This window comes from Cervus canadensis, chromosome 11, assembly GCF_019320065.1.
Source record: "Cervus canadensis isolate Bull #8, Minnesota chromosome 11, ASM1932006v1, whole genome shotgun sequence".
In the NCBI taxonomy this organism is placed as follows: Eukaryota; Metazoa; Chordata; class Mammalia; order Artiodactyla; family Cervidae; genus Cervus; species Cervus canadensis.
The window spans coordinates 59,624,674-59,648,049 of NC_057396.1; the positions used below are offsets into that span (position 1 = coordinate 59,624,674).

Sequence of the window (23,376 nt, forward strand, 5' to 3'; positions counted from 1 at the left end):
CTTGCACTGAGTTAAACAAAACAGGCCCTTCCCTGGCAGTCCAGTGGTTAAGACTCCTCGCTTCTGATGCAGGGGGCACAGGTTCAGTCCCTGTTGGGGAACTGAGATGCCACATGTCACGAGGAGTGGCCAAAAACTTAAAAAAAAAACAACCCTATAACGAGGAAGTCGGCAGACATATCTTTGCCCTTCCATACGTTCACGTGTGGTGCCACACAGGTATCTGCGTAAAGTTAAATAATCTGAGCATGTGGCATCGACCACTAAACAGGTAATGACATTCGTCTCACTGGTTGTTGGGAGGCTTGAATGAAGATAGCTAGAAAAAAAAAAACCTTGCATGTGGCAAAGTGCTCGAGCAGTGGTATTTACAAAGGGAAATGAGAAACTAGGTATAGTTCCATCAGCTGTACTGACTCTGTGTGTTTGTCCTTTCTGCTTAGCTTTGGACCAGCGATAACCACCCTCCATCATATCCCTAGAGAAAGCCCAGAACTTGCGTCACAGGATGTTGTTTCTTTTGTTTGATGCTTGTGACAAACAGGGGCACAGGCTACAGGGTGTGGTTATATTATGGTTTCACTGGCACTCACTGTCCTCAGGAGCCCTCTGTCTACCCTCTTCCGAGTGGGCAGACCTCTACCCTTGTGTGTGCAGGTCACAGGGAGACATCCTGCCAGGCTTTGTGGTCTGTGGGGACCGGGAGGACAGGGACCATGGCTGGTGAATGAGTGACTTGAAATGAGTCACCTGAGGGGCCCTTGTGCTAAATCCACTCCCCTACTGCTCCGCCCCTACCATCCAGCCTGCAGAGGGGTCCGCCTTGGGACTGTTGAACTTCTGATGTGACCCTGTGCGCTGTGGCTGCTTTTTATGTCCTTGACCGACAGGCAAGCTCCCGCTTATTTTTCCCTCCTGCCTTGTCTTTCCCGGCCTCTGGCTGAAGTCTGCTGACCCGTTGCTCTCATCACCACTGCCAGACAGTTGCTGCCTCTGCCATTTGTAGGCTTTTCATTTTTCGTCTCTTTTTCCTTTACCACTCCCCTCCCCTGTCATCACCTCTGCCTTTCTCAGCACATGTGGGGAGTGGCTTCATCTGACCGTACTCATCTAAACAGGTACCATCTTCCAGGTCTTGCTTTTCTGGGACATTTTTGTCATTGCCTGTAGCCCAGGAGGGCTGGTTTTCACTGCTTTCTACTTTAAGTTCAGTTCAGTTCAGTTCAGTCGTTCAGTCATGTCCGACTCTTTGCAGCCCCCCACGGATTGCAGCATGCCAGGCTTCCCTGTCCATCACCAACTCCAGAAGCTTGCTCAAACTCATGGCCATCGGGTCGGTGATGCCATCCAACCATCTCATCCTCTGTCCTCCCCTTCTCCTCCTGCCTTCAATCTTTCCTAGCATCAGGTTCAAAATTATTCTAAATGTTTGAGGATGCTGGAAGTTTGATTTAAACAAAAATCAAAACAAATTATATCTATTCTGGGGTTAATTGCAGTGCTCACTGCATGGAACTGGCTTTTTTTCAGAAATGACTTTTAAAATTTTGCTTTTGATGGTCCACTTCCCAGCTTCACCTTCACTTTATTTAGTAAAGCTTCATTGCATTAACTCTGTTAATTCTCACCATCTCAGTGAATATACTGTGTCCTTCGTTTCATCTAGTGAACACTCTGTCTTTGTTTAAATTCAGCATCTCTTTTTTGATTGCCCTCAACACTGCCTGAAGTCAGGGGCCTTTTCCTCCCTGATCTTTGACCATGGCCTCCATTCTATCTTGCTGACTGTTGACGCTTTTCCTGCCACACTTGTTTTAAAGACAAATTGCCTATCCATTGGCTTGGAAAGGTGTTAAAAGAGAGGACAGTTGATCTATTAGACCAGGGAATTAGAAGAGATGCTGAATGCTAGTGAATGAAACCCAGGTTTCATTTCTCGGGGGGCTGGATGTCATGGAGGAGATTCCTACATTGGGTGGGCAGGAGGCCCAGTGATGGCAGCGTTCCAGCATTGCCACACTCAGATTCCATGATTCGCTGTCACAAGGCGAGACCATCTCGTTCTTTAGTCCTTCAACTCGCGCATCCCCTCATCCTGCTGGCTCTGCTTGTGCCTCCTCTGGGCGTAGTTTTTATTCTTGACTTATCACCCTGACCTGGTCCTGAGGAGGAGTCTTGTGATGTGGTCTCGTTAGTTTCTCAGCAGCAGCGCCTTCCTATTAGGGATGCAAAGATGGAAATGACCCTCTGACCTGTTTACCGTTCCTTTCACTGAGCTTGATGTCCTTCCTCTCACATACTCTTCTCCTTTTCTCCTTTGTGGGAAGTCCCCCCGCCGCCCGACGCCAGCCCACCTCCTCTGCCATTTCTTTTTTTTTTTTTTTTCTGTAGATGAAAAATCGACTAACTTGCTAGTAGCCAGGGGAGGGCTGGGGAAGGTCGTGGGAGAGGCAGTTGGCTGCTGTCAAAAGCAGCATGTGACCATGGAGCAAGATGAAGCTGCCCGGGATCACGTGAGGCTTAAAAACGCTGCTCCCATCCTAGAGAAGGGACAGCTGAAGGGCTCCTGATGTAACAGAAATGGGAAAATTGGGTGGATCTAATTTTTAATTACAGTAAAACAACCTATCTCATCTTATAGACATTTGGCGTCTTTAGAAAATTAATACTGTAATCCATCTTACCAGTAACTTTATTTTTGGTGACTGTTTTGGAATTGAGAAGAGATGCTGCGGATGGCTGGTACAGACTGCTTGAGAGAAATGAGCGCACTGTACAGGGTGGATCCATAGCTTCCCCGGGGACCATCTCTCGTTATGAGTTTGGACATTTGGTGTTAAACGCATGTGACATATAATCCCTTTTAGGGGGATCTCTGCCTGGGGTTTCCTGTGTGGATCCTGGTGGCTATACCTAGAACAGAGGGGGAGCAAGTTGGTGAGTAATCTAGACATCGTCCTGCTCCTGAGAGCAGATCTCTTAGCATTTCTTAGGATTTCTGCGACCCAGTTACAATGGCATATGGCATTGGCATATTTTGTAAGATTTCAGTACTTTTCACACAGGAAATTTAAAAAGAGTTTGAGTAGAAGATGTAAAGATGCAAAATGATATGCCCTGTGACAGTGGAAACGGAGGGTATGATGGTATTGACCCTCTTGCACTCTTTTCCTCTCCTGTTCACTTAGAAACCTGATGTCCTGACCACTGGAGCCGGTAATCCAGTAGGAGACAAACTCAATATTCTTACGGTAGGGCCCCGAGGGCCCCTTCTTGTTCAGGATGTGGTTTTCACTGATGAAATGGCTCACTTTGACCGGGAGAGAATTCCTGAGAGAGTTGTGCACGCCAAAGGAGCAGGTGAGACCTGTGTTCATTTGCTGTGAAAGGACTGTTTCATAACACCTGGGTTAAAAATTACTTCTCAAAGGGTCAGAGTTCCTTTAAGAGAAGTGCCAAATTTCCATTCCTTGGAGAAAGGCAAAAATGTCCATCAATAGAGGAGTCAGTAATTAAATGACGGTTATTTCCCTGAATTCTACCTTCCATGTAAAATACTTAATTTGGCTGAAAACAAAAGTAATCTTCCTTTTAGTCCTTTATGCAATTTAGTAAAGAATGAAAAATATGGAAATACAGACATAGACATACTGTAATTATAACTGGATTAAGATGGTGCACTTAACTGGATAAATACTGGAATTAACTGCAAAGTCAATGACAGTTGTGTAAGTGTGCTGGGTTTGTAGTGATTTTTCCATTTTGTCCAAGGCTTCTGTAAAACTTTTATCTTGCTTTTATTACAGAAACAAAAGATGTAGATGATATTTAAAAGAAAGCTAAAAACTCACAAGGAGGGACTTCCCTGGCAGTCCAGTAGTTAGGACTCCAAGCTTCCAATGCAGGAGGTCTGGGTTCCATCCCTGGCTGGGGAGCCAAGATCTCACATGGCACATGGCATAGCCAATAAATAAATAAATTACTTAAATATTGTGAATCTTAAAAAAAAAAACAACTCAATAGGAAAAACAAAGTTTGATAGAAAAGAAGAAGTTTTGCTGGACTCCCCTTTAGGACTTCTCAATTTCTTTATTTCCTCTTCTATCTTCTCCAGCTTTTTTTGTGGGGCTGTTCCTTCATGACTTTGATATACTGTTCGGTTTGTTGTTTGGCTGTGTGGCGAGCTTCCTAAGTGCGTAGCCTTTCCGTGTGTTTTCTCCTCCTCTCTTCTCTGTTCTTTCTCTCCTAGGTCCTACTTGTACCTGAAGGGCCTCTCATCTCAGACCCTGTGTTCTTCTGGCAACCCTGACTAGTTCCTTCTGGCTCCACTCCACTCCTCTTTGGCTCCGGCTCTGTAGCTCTCAGCTTAGCCCTGAGTGATGTAGGGCTTTGCATTTTGCTCTCATCATTTTATGTTTGGTGATCTCCCCTTCTCCCATCATTGGAAGCTCCCAGAAGGCCAGGGCTAAATCAACGGCTTCTCTTGTCACCCAGATACCTATTGAGGGCCTGGCAACCTGAGTGATAGTCTTGTGATGCCGATTTCTGTGGCTTTCTCCTTAGGGGCTTTTGGCTACTTTGAGGTCACACATGACATTACCAGATACTCCAAGGCGAAGGTGTTTGAGCATGTGGGAAAGAGGACGCCCATTGCAGTTCGCTTCTCCACTGTTGGTAAGTTGGTCTGTTTGCATTACTGGTGTTGCTTGACTCAACCCTGTATTTTATCTGAGGCATTTATAGCTTAGTTTCCAGAAAAAACTTACTAGACAATAGGAAACAAGCACTTCTCCAAAGTATAGCAACATTTTAGAGTAGAAAAAATATTTTAAGACATGTAGAAAACTACTTATAATTCTGTTTGTTGAGAGGTCTTAGGAAATCACACTTATGCAGAGCTCACGCCTGCAACTCTGTGACATTTGGAAAGAGTTTTTCCTATGAGTGGTTGCCTCAAACAGAACATGAAGTGGTAGTCTTACTCAATAGCCATGAGAACAACTTCCCTTTATTGAGGGTTAACTCTGTGCCGTCCATGGTTAGTGTTATAATACTAGATATTAGTACTGATACTGCTTATAATCTCTAGATGTATTAATGCTTTGCATGGTGGGGTTATTTCTGTTTCTGAGAGAGTGATTTTTCTCATGTTACAGAGCTAGTCAGAAGTGAGAGCTATCAAATTGCATCTCAGCATACCACAATGCCTGAGTAATTCTGCCCCTGCATGAGTCTGTGTTTGTGCATTTTTATAATACTGTGAAATGCAAAAGGAAATGAAATTAAGGATAAAAATTTTTGTCTTGACTCATTTTCTTAATATTAACCTCATAATTTTGACAACTCGCTTATTCTCTTTGTTCACTGCCTTAATCTTCATAATTATTCTCTTCCCTTATTTTACTTCAATTTTTAATTACCTGTTTGAACAAAGCTATCTTCTGTTATTTTAATTTAAATTTTAATTACCTGTTTGAACAAAGTTATCTTATTAAATGGATAATCTTTTCAGCTATTATTATATATACTTTCTTATTTCTCCCAGCTAATTTCTTTGTTTACTTTTTCAGTCTAAATTAGCTGGTGGGTAGTAGAAATAATAACCCAGGCACTTAAATGCCTAATGTACTTCTAGAAGTTGGGGAGGATAGATCCCAGTGTTTTTATGACTTGAGGCTTCCTGGTTGCAGAGTACTGTAGTGGAGGCTTGATTTTCCCCATTTGAATCTTCTAGCTGGAGAATCGGGCTCAGCTGACACAGTGCGTGACCCTCGTGGCTTTGCAGTGAAATTTTACACAGAAGATGGTAATTGGGATCTTGTTGGAAATAACACCCCTATTTTCTTCATCAGGGATGCCCTATTGGTAGGTGATGAATTATTTCACACGCTGCAGATATTTGTTGATTTAAATTGATTTCAAATACTCCATATAGATTGGCATTTGAGGGAAAGCAGAAAGAAGGGAACATGGATTGGGGTTGGCTGGATTGCCTTTTACATTTTTTTCTGTTTTTAGTATCTTTTTTTATAAGGTCAGATTACAACAATTATCATTAGTCTTAGTTGGGCATTTTGGGGTTCACTGACTTGATGGGAATGATCCAGTTTTCCTTACAGCACTTGGAAAATGAATAAAAAGAGGCAGTCTGCTCAAAAACGTGTAGAGAGTAAATTTCATTTTAGGGTTTTGCAGCTTAAAATTTTAAAATTGTATTGTTCAAAATGATAATCTGTAAACCTAACAATAGGCAATGTATGACACTATAATTCCTGTAAGCTTAATTTTTGGATTTTTTTCCTCTCTTTTTCCATTTAGTTTCCGTCCTTTATCCACAGCCAGAAGAGAAACCCTCAAACACACCTGAAGGATCCGGACATGGTCTGGGACTTCTGGAGCCTGCGTCCTGAGTCTCTGCATCAGGTGGGAAGGCCTCTTTTTTTCACTATGTCGCCGGATAAGGAACTGTTAATTTTGCCTCATATAGTTTTCTCCAGTTTTGGATATTTTATTGGAATTGATTTTTGACTTTCTTTTGGGGAGCCTTCCTCAGATTTCTTGGTCCTTGAAGAGTTTTATAATGATGATTTTATTCATCTTTCCCCATTCATGGACCTTACATGATACTAGAACCATTATCAATTGATATTTAACAGTATTAAGGATTAAAGTTTCTTGTAGGAAGTCAAGCTCTTTATATTAGGGAAATGAGGGGAAAGTAGTACCCAACAAATTTTCTGTTAAATTAGAATGTGAACAAGTCAGGCTAGTTTTCAGATTTGTTTTAGCTTTTCTGTATAGAATTTTGAGTCAGGACATTAGTGACTTATGTTTAATCTTTCTGCTTTAAAATTCTTCTGTTTGATATTTTTTTCAAATGGCAACCCTTCCTGTGAGCTGGTATGTTCCATGTCATTAAGAGATCTTTCTGGAAACTTAGGACTGTCTTAAAATTATGTTTTGATTTAAACTGAACAATTTGACCCTTGATTTTTCTGTTCCTTAGGTTTCCTTCCTGTTCAGTGATCGAGGGATTCCAGATGGACACAGGCACATGAATGGATATGGATCGCATACTTTCAAGCTGGTTAATGCAAATGGAGAGGCAGTTTATTGCAAATTCCATTATAAGGTACAGGTCACCTTTGGCGAAGAGGGTGGAAGGCTCCTACCACCCACATCTCCTTACTTCTCCTGAGGATTGGGCAAGGATCAAGGCCTGGCCTTCTCCACCTTCCCCTTACCTCCACCCCCAAGAATGACAAGTATCGATCTAGTTGATTAGGACTGTGATTATCTTATTGGCCACTGCCTGAGTAAACACTCAGGCTGCCCAGTTAGAACAAAGTAGTCTCTCTCTGGTCTCTTCATGTGGCTGAGGGTCAGAGCAGACAGAGGCTATCAATAGTCAGGCTTTTTCTTTTCGGACCCTGGGAGCTCTGCCATAAATATATGGGCAAGTGCTCATTTTGTGCTGGCTGTCTATAGTTTAACATTTCTGGTGCTGGCAGGCGCATACTGATATATATATTTTTTCCCCTGGAGAAGGAAGATCTAAGGTTTTAGATCAAAGATAAAGAGATAATAGAGGCCTCCAAGCTAGGTAGAAGGAAATTCCTCCCTGGTTTAGCCTAGAGTTCTTTGTTGGAGTTTAGAGTCAGGTGTTAGTAAATAGTCAAGTGTTACGTTTTTGCTTTACCTTTGCTAGCCCTGAGTACATTGTTCTGAGTACAGATACTTTTGGGGTCCAGGAGGGCTTTAAGACAGAATTGGGACATTCTTGTTTGTAATAGCAGTCTCTTTCTAATTTTCAACATCTGATGCTGTTCTTTCCAAAAATATTTCTCCTCACTTTTAAATTCATCCATCTATTTTTGTTAAAGGATTTATTGTGAACACCACACATAAAAAAATCAGTTACAAATTTCAGGGAACAAAAATTGTTTTTTTCTTTCATACATGAGATTTTTATTGGTTGTTTTGAGGATTAGTACACAGACATTTCAGTTTGTACACAATTGTAACATATGTACCAAAAATCTAAAAAAATCATGTAGTTGTGATTCTTTTCTAAATGTTTCATTGATTTTCTGGCTTAAAATTTGGAGGCAAATTTTCCTTAACGGGATGTCAAGTACCAATATCTTCAAATGTTAATATGCTGTTATATCATAAGTCCCACTAATTCACAATTTAATGTCATATACTACATACTTGAATTTTCAGTCATTCACGTTAACAAAGTTACTGGGAAAACTGGACTTCCACAACCAAAGATGTTATAGGGTGCATAAGATTCTGACAAGGAGAGCCAAGATCAAGGAGTGGTTTGCTTTATTTAGGGAACAGTTCTACCAGAAACAACATAGGAGAGGTAATTTAAGGTGTTCAAGACATTAAGTGCACAACTAACTCCAAAGTGCTATATAGTATGCTTTGCATTATAGGATAGAAAAGCTATCCCCATTTATGGAGTTGGTAAGCTGACACCCAAGACAATCAAGGCCTCCCGTATTCAATACCCCACTATTTTCTGGTCGTACCAAAAAATAACCAACCAGCAAATGATCTTATTTTTTTTTTTTAAAAAGCATTTACACTTAAAAAAATTGGATGAGGTGGGATACTTTCCTCTTTTTTTTTTTTTAAATATCTATTTACTTCTTTGGCCGTGCTGGGTCTTTGTTGTGGCGCATGGGCCCACTAGTTGTGGCAGATGGACTTAGTTGCCCCACAGCATGTGGGATCTTAGTTCCCCGATCAAGAATTGAACCCACGTCCCCTGCATTGTGAGGTGAATTCTTAAATACTGGACCACCAGGGAAGTCCCAAGATTCCCTCTTTCTTAAAACTATTTCTAAAGCTACTAAAAAACTTGCATTTACCAAATAGTTGATTAAAAAAAATCCCTCTGGATTGTACAAGAAGGGAGACAGGGACCACTGATAGGACTGGATGTGTGATATTAATCAGACTTGGCTTCTCTCTCTCCTGCTGCATCAGGGGCTGGGCTCTCCTCATTTTTTAGTGTCTCCGTTTTCTGCAGGTAAATCATCTTTAGTTTCTTGGTTAGCCACTTTGTCCTGTTTTCCCTTTGCTCCTCCCCGTTAGCCTTTTGTTGGCACGTTTTTGTCTGAAGATTTATCCTTTTCTGCTGCCTTTTGGGGCTTCATTTCCACTTTTGCAGGAGCAGGGTTAGCTGACAGCCTTGCAGATCTCCTCTTGGGCTTCTCATTCTCCCCACCGCTCCCCAACTTCTGAGCTGACCTTCCTCATGGCAGCAGTGGGAGCTGGGGAGGTGTGCTGCGCCCCCTGGCTGCTGCTGCTCCTCCAGCCCAAAATTTCTGTTTTTTTTTTCATTTGCTTTCATACAATCAGATCATATCAGTTACTTTGGGGGAATATTTTGAGAATCTTTTAATTGAGGTATTTCACGGGTTCTCATAGTATGACTTTGGTGTTGGTTAGAATAAGTAATATTGCCAGAGAACTCTAGGAGGTTATTTTAAAAACCTCTGGTTGCTTAAGAACTTGTTTCCAAATACTGCTGCTAAAATAAGCAGAGACAAAAGTGGACTCATGACATATATAGGCTCCCACTTAATGATATCCCAAGGACCTATTTTCTTCTGTCCTATTTAACCATTATCTGAACAGCTTAGGTGGGTGTATCGAACAGGAAAACTGTCATCCCTGTTTATATTTATGACTTGGATCTATAATCTTTGGCAAGGAACAGTTACAGGAAACGGTTAACCCATTGGCTTGTAATTGCCAAAAGAAGAAGCGTAGTGTCACTTAGAGCAAGACTAAGTGATTGTATCTGGGACAACTAGTGTGGTCGTGGCTTTGCAGTTAGAACAATCTGAACTCCCATCTTCTTTCTTCTAGATAATTGTCTCTTGGCACATTATTAAAGGTTCTTTGAGCTCCAGTTTAGTCATGGTGAAACTGGGTAATAGTGCCAGCTGTCTGTGGCCCTGGAAAGATTGGGTTGCTTACGGGTCTGTTCAGCCAAGGGCTCTGAGGTAGCATGGGATCTAATAGATTCATCAGTTTGGATTATTCTGACCTAAGGTCATGCTTTTCTAAACCCAGGGGATTCAGTTAAAATCAGAATGGTATTGCAATAATATTGTACAATTTAGTGTATTAGCTGGGTGATCTGCAGATGGTGACTTCCATTTTCTAATTCTGAAGATATAACAGGCTGAAAAAAATCTTGCCACTGGCTAGAGAGAGCTGGGATTTCCGTGGTAGACATTGGCCAGCCTTCTAGAGGTGACTTTTGCAAAGGAAATATTTACGTGGTATCTGACTTGTTGGGAGATCTTTCAAAATAAGATAGCAGTGGGAACTCTATTGAAGAGCAGGATGGGATGATAATAGGAGCTCTGGTGAAAGTGACTTAATGTCTTTGGGTCTTAATGGTTTGTTTGAAAGTCAGAATATTAATACTATTGAGTTGACCAAAAAGTTCAGTTGGGTTCATCTTATGGAAAGACTTGAATAAACTTTATGGCCAACCCAGTACTTTTGGTTGCTCATAGTTGGTGAACTGCTTGAGTGGCTATACTGAATTTCTTTTCAGCTCTATAAACTGTGATTCTATGATTTCTTTAAAAAAAGTTAAAAAAGGAAGAGAGTTGGACTAGAGGGATACTAGCTGAGCACAATCTCAGTAGTTGATTTGAGATATTATAAGACAGGGAATTTAAAAAATTACTTCATGCAAAAAAAGGAGGAAAGTCCTTTAATTTTGTTAACCATTTGCTTACTTTTAAAATATATTTTGATTTTTTTTTCTCTGATCTGAAATAGCATGAGTATAAACATTCAAATAGTAGCCACTCTGGAAAACAGTTTTGAAATTCCTTGAGAAATTAAACATAGAATTACCATATGACCCAACAACTCCATTTATGATATGTACTCAGAGAAATCCACCGACTTGAACACTTTAAAATGGTTAAAATGATAAATTATATGTTATGTATACTTTATAGCAAAAATTGTTTTGGCTTGTCTGAAGACAGTAATGTAGCATTTTCTATATGAGCGAAACATTGAAAGTGAACCATATGTCAGCAATTTAAAAAATTCAAAAAAAAATTCAAATAATGTGGAATACATAAAGGGAAAGAAAGACTAATTTTAAATATAAAATGTGTAGACAGATTCCCTGAACATTGAAAAGAATCAGGATAAGCAAATAGAATTTCTTATTGATAAATTCATACTTGTGTCAGATTTGAAGAGGGGAGTTACTGTTACAAGGAAAATCCAGTCTTTGAATAGTGTCACTCATAATCCCTCAATGAATTACTGATTGAAGTTTGATGACTTTGCCAGTAAGTTTCAGTTTGAGCTTCTTTGTTTTCTCCTGTAGACTGACCAGGGCATCAAAAACCTTTCTGTTGAAGATGCAGCAAGACTTGCCCACGAAGATCCTGACTATGGCCTCCGCGATCTTTTCAATGCCATTGCCACAGGCAACTACCCATCCTGGACTTTATACATCCAGGTCATGACATTTAGGGAGGCAGAAAATTTTCCATTTAATCCATTTGATCTTACCAAGGTGAGTCAGTTAACAACTAAATTGTTTTCTTTTTAAAGTGTCTTCACACCTAATTTAAAAAATTTGTAGTCAAGCATTTATAAATTGTGTACAAAACAGTTGATGTCACCTAAGAGTTTCCTAGCCTGTGAATGAGGGCTCACCAGCATCTCCCTTCCAGTTACTGTTTGATAACTTTATTGAGTTCATCTGGGTGGCCTGATATATTGTTATTAGCAGGGATCAAATTTTGATGAGGTGATGTACTTTTGCCCAGGGAAAATGTCAATATTTACTCCTGTTTACTGTTGCAAAAGAATCAACCAATGCACTTACCTTAAGTTCTTACCATTTTATTAGATTCACAATGTTATTTTCACTTAATATCATTTGCTTCGTTGTATTTGAAAGCTGATATTTTTATGAGTACTTTAATTTCCTTCTGTTGGTTGTCTGGTAATTGTGAATATGACATTATTTTTAGGTTTGGCCTCACGGCGACTACCCTCTTATCCCAGTTGGTAAACTGGTCTTAAACCGGAACCCAGTTAATTACTTTGCTGAGGTTGAACAGTTGGCTTTTGACCCAAGCAACATGCCGCCCGGCATCGAGCCCAGCCCTGACAAAATGCTTCAGGTAAACCTAGTTGATCAAGAGGTTCTGAGGCAGGACTGTGTGTACATGCCTGTGTGCCCTTGCACGGGTGTGTGTTAATACACACACACACACAGAGTGTAATTTGGCCTGATCTTTATATGAAGAATTAACTAGGACATCGCTTAAACCTTGGTCTGGGTCTTTAGTTCCTGTGGGACTGAATGAAACATCCTTAAATGAGTGTTAACAGGATAAAACAAATTTCATAGTGAGTCCCTCAATATGGTAACTTTGATATTTAGGCTCTTAATTTAAAAGAGGTTGTAGTAGAAATACCTTAGGTATTTGTGGGATATTCTTTTTCAGTCTGTAATCAAGGATGGGGACTACCATTAATTGGTATTTCTCATGTAAAGAGAAGATGATGGCATGTGTTAAAAGAGACCCAGAGGTGATTTTTACAAGCTCAGTTTATGTTCCCATTGATTAAAGGCAGTGGGTTTTCCTGTTTGTTTTGGTAATGTTCCTGCTGCTGCTGCTGCTAAGTCGCTTCAGTTGTGTCCGACTCTGTGCGACCCCATAGACAGAAGCCCACCAGGCTTCCCCATCCCTGGGATTCTCCAGGCAAGAACACTGGAGTGGTTTGCCATTTCCTTCTCCACCGCATGAAAGGAAAAGTGAAAGTGAAGTCACTCAGTCGTGTCTGACTCTTAGCGACCCCATGGACTGCAGCCTACCAGGCTCCTCCGTCCATGGGATTTTTCAGGCGAGAGTACTGGAGTGGGTTGCTATTGCCTTCTCTGGTAATGTTCCTAGGCTTTCAGTATTTTTTCACCTCTTTCCAGTATGTTTTTTCAAGAGTACAAAGAGTGAAAAATTCTTATCTGGATCAGAAATTAATGGGGAAATAACTGGCTTAATAATTATTGAGTAAGTCAATCTTTTGTGTTTTTCGACTATGATCATGGTACAAAGGTTAAAGTTTTTACCCTAGATCAGACCACAGTGACTTGACAGCTATTTCTTATGTAAGCATCCAATTCCAATTCAGGTGTCACTGTCCATGGAGGTGAATTAAGTTTCCTTTGTTTTTTTAAAATAGTAATTTTTTTGCTTTGACATTGGGAACATTTGAACCTTTTATAGAAAATAAATTTATATTAATTTTTAATTTAACATGACTGCTGTGAGTTGAATACCTGTCTACTGATAGATTGTCGTGGCCGCTGTAACAGGAGGCCATACAACAGGGAAGGACTGTTGTACTTAGTCAGCCTTTTGATGAGCATTGAGGAATTGTCCAAGGTTTTTTGAGTAGGTTAGTAATAGAGTCTGCGTGGGGCCTTAGGAAGAGTCTTTTGGCAGGAATGTGTAGGGTAATGTTGTTGGAGGATGGCTTGGAAAAGGAGGGCCAGCGAGGAGGGCTTGGAAATTACTCTGATGGGAACTAACGCATGACCAGGTGGTAGTCATTGTACAGTAATGGACAGTGTTTTCCGTTGCCTTTCAACGTTATTGTTGAAAGGCAACACATTATTAAATTTTAAACCTTTGGGATGCATGGTGAAAAGCAGTCAGTAGTATAACGTGAGTCCCAGAGGCTGTCCCCTGAGTGCCTGGGGATGCAGGGGCAGCCCTTCTTCCCTCCCGTGCTTCACAGTTTATCAGGAGTGGAGAAGCTGACTGCTGGAGTGGGAGGGCTTGGCTCTGTTTTCTCACCCCAGCCCAGCAAGGAGCTCGGGCACAGGGCCCTGGGGAAGGCCTTCATTCAAGTTGGGGTCAGGGTGTGTCCTTGCTATTTCTCAGCCTTGGCTTGGCAGGTCTCTACCTGCAGGTGGGATGGGGATGCCTTATAAACACAAGGTGACACGAAACCAGAATAAAACAGAGGCTATATCCAGGAGCTGCTGATGGCTCAGCCGTATCTTCTGTCCCATTGGTATAGCTAGAGCATAGATTAGTCCGCTTTGGGTAGGAGGAGGCAACCAGCATCCCGACTAGAGGTGCTTTTGTTCATGGTTGCATGGCCAGTCATCTGAATATTACTTTATTTTTAATATTTTTAAAGATTTTTTTTTTATGTGGACCATTTTTGAAGTCTTTATTGAATTTGTTACAGTATTGCTTCTGTGTTCTGTTTTGGTTTTTTTGGTCGAGAGGCGTATGGGATCTTAATAGCTCCCCAACCAGGGATCGAACCTGCACCCTCTGCATTGAAAGGTGAAGTCTTCACTAGACTGCTGGGGAAGCCCCTGAATATTACTTTAGCCTCATGATTATAGGAGGTAGAGCCACACAGCCAAGAGCAGATTATGGACGGAACAGCAAGACTGGACTAAGCATGTTGGCCTGAGTGATTTGGTACAAAATAATCACATCAGTGGCCCTGTTCAACTTGATTTGTATTTTTGCTGGCCCATAGAATTAGTGATATAAGAATATTCTTTCAGGCTTCCCTGGTGGCTCAGATGGTAAAGAATCTGCCTGTAATGTGGGAGGACCTAGGTTCGAGGCCCGGGTTGGGAAGATCCCCTGGAGAAGGGAATGGGTACCCACTCCAGTTTTCTTGCCTGGAGAATTCCATGGACACAGGAGCCTGGCAGGCTACAGTCCATGGGATTGCAAAGAGTCAGACATGACTCAAGTGACTTAGCACACACGCATGCTTGAATATTCTTTCAGATTCAAGGCCAATAATAAAGTCAATTAAAGAAACCTGCTTGTGAGTAGAGCTTTGAATAATGAGAATATTTAAATAATTGGATACTAAGATTTATATGGAGTTAATCATCAAGCTTTTTGTTTCAACACTAATTGAAAGAAATTGCACAACCTCCTGCCTTGGTAAATATGTGATTTAGTTTCATCTTGATTCAGGGCCTTGTGTCATTGTAGGGCCATCGTCCCATACCATGACTTTCTTTGTGTGGTACCTTGTTAATATCTAGAAAGTCTCAGAGCTCACAGTGTATCTGACATAAACCAGGCTGCAACACAAAAGGTGTTGTTTTTTTTTTTTTAAATAATTTCCCGTACAGTTGATTTTGCAGAAATCTGCTTCTTTTTGTTAAGAGCAAATGGTTGACTCCTCCCCTGGAGTGAGAGAGTGGGGAGGAATGGAGTTAGTTTATGAGTCCAGTTAGTCGGGTTCTAGCAAGTTTGTTTTGCAGTGTAATGTGTTCTTGGAAACAAGAAATCATTTTTATTTCTTGTTTATTTTTTTATATTTTGGCTGCACCACTTACCATGTGGGATCCTAGTTCCCCAACCAGGGGTCACACCTGTCCCCCTTGCATTGGAGTCTTAACCCCTGGGTTGCCAGGGAAGTCCCCGGAATAAGAAATAATTCAAGCCTGGGCACTAACTTATTGTTTGAGGGAAAAAGGAGTTACGATCGAGAAGAGATGTGAAGATTTGTGGCTCTTTGGCTGCACGATGTGGAAGATTAAGGACCATTCAGTTGGGGAGCACTCATTTCGTGAGAGAGAAGAAACCTTGTCTTCACTGGGCGGACAGTCAGGGCTCTGGGGTGCTCTGTGTTTGACGCTTGCCAGTGAAGTTCATGGGCAGTTTCTCTTTTGTCTGTTACTGCGCATTGTCAGCGTCTGTTCCCTTTGTACCTGCAGGGCCGCCTTTTCGCCTATCCTGACACTCACCGCCACCGCCTGGGACCCAACTATCTCCAGATCCCTGTGAACTGTCCCTACCGTGCTCGAGTGGCCAACTACCAACGTGACGGCCCCATGTGCATGATGGACAATCAGGGTACGCCTCAGAAGGTGGCTCGCTCTGAGGGTGCCGGGGGGCGCTGCTGGGCAGGGGTTGGGGCGCCCCGTTAGCCCAGGGGTTTTCAGGCTGCCCCAGGGACATGCTGCTTGTGCCCACCACGTATCTCTTGCCCAGCAGTGAAGGTTTCAGCTGCCTGAGGACCCTCTCTACTTTTATCTATTTTATATGTTTTATTGAGAGTTCCCACCTCAGATTTTACTTGCTGTCCATCTGACAGTGAAAGGCAGGGAGACAGATCTTTCACACTGGCTCTTGGCAGGGTATCATGCAACTTATGGAGCAGGTTTTTTTTTTTAATTAATTAATTTTATCACTGACATTGATTTTGCTGTGTTTCTTGCCAGTCTTTTCTGAGAATATTTGTTACACATTTAAGATTAGGTTCCCGGGTGGCTCAGATGGTAAAGAGCCTGCCTGCGATGCAGGAGACCTGTGTTCAATCCCTGGGTTGGGAGGATCCCCTGGAGAAGGAAATGGCAACCCACTCCAGTCTTCTTGCCTGGAGAATTCCATGGACAGAGGACCCTGGTTGGCTACAGTCCATGGGATTGCAAAGAGTTGGACACGACTGAGCAACTAACACACAAGATTAGCTTATATATATATAATTTTGTGCCTTGCATTTTGTTACAATTATTATCATTAAGCCTCTTCCAAGTATTCAACAAGTTTACATGTTCACTAACTGAGTGTATTGGGTGGTTGCAGTATTTCTGTGCTCTGAGGCTTAACATGTTCATGTATAATTGCCCAAAGTAATTGATACTTCTCTGTCTGTCTTCTGTTTTTATCCTAAAGTGATTTTTTTTTCACTAATATTCCTTGATTATTTTGTTATTGAGACTGGTAGATTTAAGTGAAAGTCGCTCAGTCGTGTCTGACTCTTTGCTACCCCATGGACTGTGCAGTCCATGGAATTCTCCAGGCCAGAATACTGGAGTGGATAGCCTTTCCCTTCTCCAGGGAATCTTCCCAACCCAGGGATTGAACCCAGGTCTCCCGCATTGCAGGTGGATTCTTTACCAACTGAGCTATCAGGGAAGCCTGGCCGTATTAAAGTGGTTCATATATATTTTGGGATGTCATTAATAAGTAATTGCTTCGTGCTTACTGTTCTTGTTTACTATTACAGTGGTGTACATATGAAAAACTACTTGGACACACCTTTTGCCTAATTTTAAAAGTAGAGCGTTTGAACTGTCCCCTTGCAGTTTAATGAAAAAGCTTAATCTTTCACAATAGTCAGTGACTTGAGGCCAACTCCGACTTTGAGTAAAGGTCAGAGCTTATTTGGAAGTAAAATTTTAAAGTTACTCAAACTGGCACAGTTCAAAGAACTAATTCTTAGTACAGAAAATCACTGTGATGGCTCGTTATTGGAGAACTTTGCTTTTCACATGGACATGGCTGACCTGGAATTAATTTCTTGGGCTGGTAACTGGACTCCATGGGAGTGGTGCCCCTGTCTTCCTATGTGCTTTTGGTTCCTTTGTCAGTGTGATGTACAGTGTGATGTATCCACCCAGAATTGTCTATTTCAGCAGGGACCTGGGTAAAATTGTAAACCCAGACTGGTTTGTTCAAACCACTTGCTATGTTTTTTTCAAGCCATCCTTTCTGTTTAGGCAGTGTGTACTCAGATAACGCAAGTTTCTGTTAACATCAGCTGAAGCAGAGTATAGTTGGGAAAATAAACATGCCAAAAAGAAAAAAAAAGCCTTATAATTTATTCTGGAAGTCTTAATACATGTTTTGATTGCATTTGTCATTATTTTTCCTAAGTCCAGAGAAATCAGTGGTGACATATTAGAAATATCAAAGTTAAAAAAAAGTATTTTAAAAATGTATCTGTAGAGAGAAGCAAGAGTGAAGCTGTTGGGTTGGTTGGCCAAAAAGTTCGTTTGGGTTTTTCTGTAAGATGTTAAACGGAGAACCCAAACAAGCTTTTCTGGTGAGCCCAATAGAATTAAATAAAGTCGTAGTCAATAAAGGAAAGATACCCCAAGCATCTTAAACACCTTTAAGAAATAGTGAAGTAGAGTCCTGTGATGTGAATGTAGTATGTGCTGGAATGGAGAAGTCAAAAATTCCAGATTCCGGACCCAGCACTGACCACGACATCACCCTGCAGCAGTCAGCGAGCGTCTCAGGGCTCAGTCCGTGTGTCTGGTGACTGAAAAAGCAGAGCTGGAACTTTGAGCTGCTCCCAGGAATTCCGTGGTTCCATGTTTGAACTATACGCCCAGGCCCGATTGAAACCCTCCAATTTGAAATCTGTCTTTGGGTGTCATCTTCTATGGGGGCCAAACCAAACTTATATACATGTATTTGTCCTGGTAAGCATCAGAAGATTGTAGAGATGGGGCCATCTGAGTGTTCAAAGGGAACTTGGGATCTCTCCTGTAAGATGCAGAGGGAGACGGACATCCGAGCAGATGACAGTATTCTCTTAAGAATTTGGGTGCTGTTTATAGCTAAATATGGGGAGTTAAAAACAATATGTGCATGGCATGTGCACACACGCATGTGTGCACACACACACACATATATAATTGTCACTTGAATTTGTTTCTTATTTTGTTGACTATTTGTAGACTTCATTTTTCATCTCCCCAAGTGAATGTATGTGGTTTTCCTTTAAAGGTGGGGCTCCAAATTACTACCCCAATAGCTTTAGTGCTCCCGAGCATCAGCCTTCTGCCCTGGAACATAGGACCCACTTTTCTGGGGATGTACAGCGCTTCAACAGTGCCAGTGATGACAATGTCACTCAGGTAATGGCTCCTTTGTCTGCTGTGAGAGTTGCTTGGTCATTCTTCTCAATGTCTGCATGTTTTCCCCTTTTAAAGTGTCTAATTTGTCTCAAATTGAATTCAGGGACAACATCTTTATTCATAACTCAGTTCCCATATTAGATGGAGTTGAAAATAGAGTCTCAGATTATCTCTTTATTTTTTCATATGCAGATATCCAGCGTACAGTACTAAATTGTGAGGCATACCCAACACTTAAGACCTTACATCTGAAAAATCAAGAGGGAGAAAAAAACAAAACAAAATTGGCAATAGAAGCAAACCTGCTAGAGATCCAGATAGTGAAATTGTCAGATACAGGTTTTAAAATAACTGCAAATAATATTTTTAGGAAAATAGAAAAGAGATGACAACATGGAGCATTATTGAGAACTTTAATCTATAAAAAAAGAATTGAGAGAACATCCCTAGCAGCCCAGTAGTTAAGACTCTGCATTTCTACTGCAGGGGGTGTAGGTTCGATCCCTGGTTGGGGAACTAAGATCCCTCAAGCTGTGCAGTGCGGCCAATAAAATAAAATTAAAAAATTGAATGGACATACTGAACTGGAAAATGAACAACTAAAGTTAAGCATTTAGTAAATGAGTTTAAAAGGTCATTAAACATAACTGAAGAGAGGATTACTGAACTGGCAGACAGAGCAGTAGATGTTATCAAGACTCACTCATGAAGGGAGAAAAAAAGAACTTCCCTTCATTATGAGAAACCATTTAGAGATTGAGAATGCAAGCCACAGTTTGCTTTCCTCTAAATAACAAACAACACACGTACAGTACATATAAGGAACTCCCACACAGCAGTAAGAAAAAGTCAGACAAATGAATATAAAGAAAAGTGGGCAAAAGACTTGAATAGGCACTTCACAAAAGAAGTATCCAAATGACTGGAAAACATACAGAAAGGTCATTTATTTCACTAGTCATCAGGAATATACAAAGTAAAACTAAAAAGAGGCACTACTACAAATGCACAAGAATGATGAGACTTAAAAAGACTGTGTACCAAGTATTTGCAAAATAAGAAACAGCTCTCACATAAGTGTAAATTGGTTCAGGTGTTTTGGAGACCTGGTTGTCAGTATCCACTGAAGCTAAACATGTACGTGTCTTTTGACCTAGTAAGTGCACTCTTAAACATAGATTCCAAATAGAAATGTGTACATATGCGCAGCAGGAGACAGGTACAACAGTTTGTTCATATCATCTAAGTGTTCATCAACAAAAGCTTGGATAAATAAACCGTAGTATATTCCCACAGTGTACAGAAGCGAAACCTAATGAAGTATTCCAACAAGCAGTAACACAGATGAATCTTACAAACATGAAATTGAACAATAGAATGAGAATATAGACCACGTGATTCCATTTGTGTACATTTCCAAGAGAAGTAAAGAAAAACATTTATAATAATAGAAGTAAAACGACTGGGGAGTCAGTTGGAGAAGGGGGACTGGGAGGAGGGGTATGGTAGGGGCATTTCTGAGATGTGAGTGGTGTTCTCTCTTGATCTGGGTGGTTGTGACACATCAGTGTCCCCTGAAAAATCACAGTGAACTTCACACTTACGTTTGGTACCCTTACTGCAGACATATTACACTTAAAAAGAAAAAAAAGTCATTCTCTCTTTGTATAGACTATTAAAAATGTCACTTTTTCGTTAATAGAAATTTGGTCGTGCTCTTAAAGGTCTGTGGTTAAAGTGTTGGAGTGGGTAGATTAGCTCAGCATCCTCATCTGGTTATAGAGTGGAACAGCTGTCTCCCTTCTGGAGTCCATGCCCTCCTGTAGCGAGCAGCCGAGCTGTGTGTGATTGGTGGTGGTTGGCCACGCATGTGCTGTGCTGGGCTTAGTCGCTCAGTCGTGTCCGACTCTTTGTGACCCCATGGGCTGCAGCCCACCAGGCTCCTTTGTCCATGGGACTCTCCAGGCAGAAATACTGGAGTGGGTTGCCGTTTGCTACTCCAGGAGATCTTCCCGGCCCAGGGATCGAACCTGGGTCTCCCAAGTTGCAGGCAGATTCTCTACTATTTGAGTCACTAGAGTTTATGATGTGGCCATTCAGACTGGAGTGGGGTGATACCTCATTGTAGTTTTGATCTGTATTTCTCTAATAATTAGCAATGTTCAGCATTTTTTTCATGTCTGTTGGCCATCCATATATCTTCTTTAAAGAAGTGTCTAATTAGATCTTTCCACATGCAGTACTTTGATTGGATTATGTTAATACCTAAAACTCTAAAGATTTTTAAACTTTAATATAAGATTTAAAGTTTGCTCAAATTTTAAAAATAGTATTATATTCTGATATTTGGTAACTTATAAAAACTGTAAAGTTTTGATATTTTATAAATTTGCTACCTTGGATAATTTGATGTTTTTGGACTTTATAAACATTAGTAGAACAGTACATAGAATAGTGTCTGGTGCATTATAGGTATGTGAGTAATAAATATTTGCTCAGTGAATGAATGAATGAAATGTTGAATAGAGTCAGAGCGATAACTGAGGAATGGCTGATTTCAGAAATGAGCAGAGGCTGTTAGGACTCACACGTATTACTTTGCTCTAACTTTTAATTTTAACCTTCTGATATTCATTTTAGAAGTAAACTCAGTAATGTAAGCGAAATACCACTATTAACATCTGTCTTCTCTAAGAAATCTTGGCTTCTGAGTAGCTACAAACCTAATTAATGAGTTAGGGTGTGTCCTCTTTGGTTCTTGGTGAACTGAACAGAGGTTGTATTGTGCTCAGCTTGCATTTGATGACAGCACATTCTGTCCTTGTCTGTATTAGGGTGTGGTGGCATTTTTAATTGTAGGCTACACTGCCTTTTATTTATAAGAGATTTATAGGCAGTGACCACAAAAGACATTAAAAAGAAGTTATGAGCTATTATCTTCCTTTTTTTTTGGCCATGCCCCGCAGTATATGGGCTCTCAGTTCCCCGACCAGGGATTGAACCCATGCCTGCCACATTGGAAGCGTGGAGTCTTAACCACTGGACGGCCAGGGAAGTTCCCTGTTATCTTCCTGATTGACTTAAAACAAAAAGTGAGGAACTCAACATGTGACAGTTTCATCAATAGTTTCAAATTCTTCTTAAATTGCAAAGCCTTTTTTCATTCTTATAGCAATGAGAAATCTTGCATCTTCATTTCAGAAGTGGGATTTGGGGTCAGTTTTGTTTGTGATAAAATAGTTATCTGATTCCCTGCCCTCTTGTTTTCAATGAGCAGGTGCGGGATTTCTATTTGAAAGTACTGAATGAGGAGCAGAGGAAACGCCTGTGTGAGAACATTGCAGGCCATCTCAAAGATGCACAACTTTTTATCCAGAAGAAAGCGGTGAGTGATACTTTGTAAGCCAAACAGTGTCACCTGCTGGCAGGATGGGAGAGTGCCGCTGTGGGAGAAAAACCTTCAAAACAAGTGTCATTTCTATTTTACTTGAGTTAAGCAAACTTAAAAAAAATGAGTATGACTCCTCAATCAACCTCTGATTCTGTTCTTTCTGTGGCTTACCTCCAGTAGATACACCATATCCGTTAATCGTTTACTCTTTGTCCAGTGTGTAATAATTTAGTTTAGGGCCGATCATCTCCTAATGCTATTCAATCTGACTGTAGCCAAGTTCCATGTTAAGAGAGTAATGTCCAGTTTCAAAATGTGGGTCCTGCCACAGTTTTGCTTAGACTTTAGATGATAAGAAATATAGATTACATCTTTGTGGTTTGAAGTCTGCCTGACGACTTGATGTTATGATACCCAAACTGCCTTCAGAAGCAACTAGAAACATGCAGTTTTCTGGGTTAAAAACTGAGCTGCTTCCAAGGCTCAGGCTGACCTTTTGAGCGAAGGTGTCCCAGGGCACTCCTGATGGTAGCTCGTTGTGCTGTGTGCTCACCGTTGGTTTCCTGGCTGCCCCGGGGTCAGCCTGTCATAAATTTCGGAACCGCTGCTGCCCTTCCCTTGGCTCTTGGCTGCCGCTTCTCTGTTCATAAGGGTAGCTGTCTGGGGCGTGTTCTAGGCGCTTTCTCTGCAGGCAGGGCGCTATAAACCATGTTTGATGAGTATGTGTATGAAAGATAACCCTTTAATTCCCTGCACACTGGTACTTCTCACTGTCTCACTCAGGCAGAGAGCCTGACAGTTGCTCTTTGAGATAGATGGGCCGGGTTTTTTCTCATCTTTCTTAGAAGAACGAGTAAGACTGTTTGTAAGCAGAGAATTGGGCTCAAACTCTTGGCCTTCTCCTCTCACGTACGCTAAAGCTGCCTGGCCTCTGTGGGTTCTTGATGTCCTACCTCCTGCTGTCTGCTAGGGATCAGCCCCTGGTCAGGAATTCTTTCCTGAAGTGTGCAGAGCTGCCCAGCACGGGCCAGTGTTTGTACACCTCACTTTATTTTTTATTGGCATATAACTGCTCTACAACGTTGTGTTCGTTTCTGCTGTACAACAAAGCGACTGGGATTGGATGCATACATACATACAAAGGGATGGATGCATACATCCCCTCCTTCTTCAGCCACCCCCCCAACCCTGGCCCCCATCCTTCCCGTCTAGGTCAGCAATGAGCTGAGCTCCCCATGCTGGACCGTAGCTTCCCCCCAGCTAT

General features: G+C 41.3%; 1 protein-coding gene across 1 annotated transcript in view; it reads left to right on the plus strand.

Moving 5' to 3' along the window:
* Positions 1-23,376, plus strand: part of CAT (catalase) — a 35,908-nt gene that overhangs the window by 10,112 nt on the left and 2,420 nt on the right. Inside the window, exons 2-11 of the mRNA XM_043481430.1 lie at positions 3,189-3,360; positions 4,564-4,674; positions 5,735-5,865; positions 6,319-6,423; positions 7,007-7,132; positions 11,390-11,581; positions 12,045-12,197; positions 15,785-15,923; positions 18,591-18,721; positions 21,999-22,106. Of these exons, the coding sequence (XP_043337365.1) occupies positions 3,189-3,360; positions 4,564-4,674; positions 5,735-5,865; positions 6,319-6,423; positions 7,007-7,132; positions 11,390-11,581; positions 12,045-12,197; positions 15,785-15,923; positions 18,591-18,721; positions 21,999-22,106 (1,368 nt within the window). The remainder of the gene's footprint in view (positions 1-3,188; positions 3,361-4,563; positions 4,675-5,734; positions 5,866-6,318; positions 6,424-7,006; positions 7,133-11,389; positions 11,582-12,044; positions 12,198-15,784; positions 15,924-18,590; positions 18,722-21,998; positions 22,107-23,376) is intronic.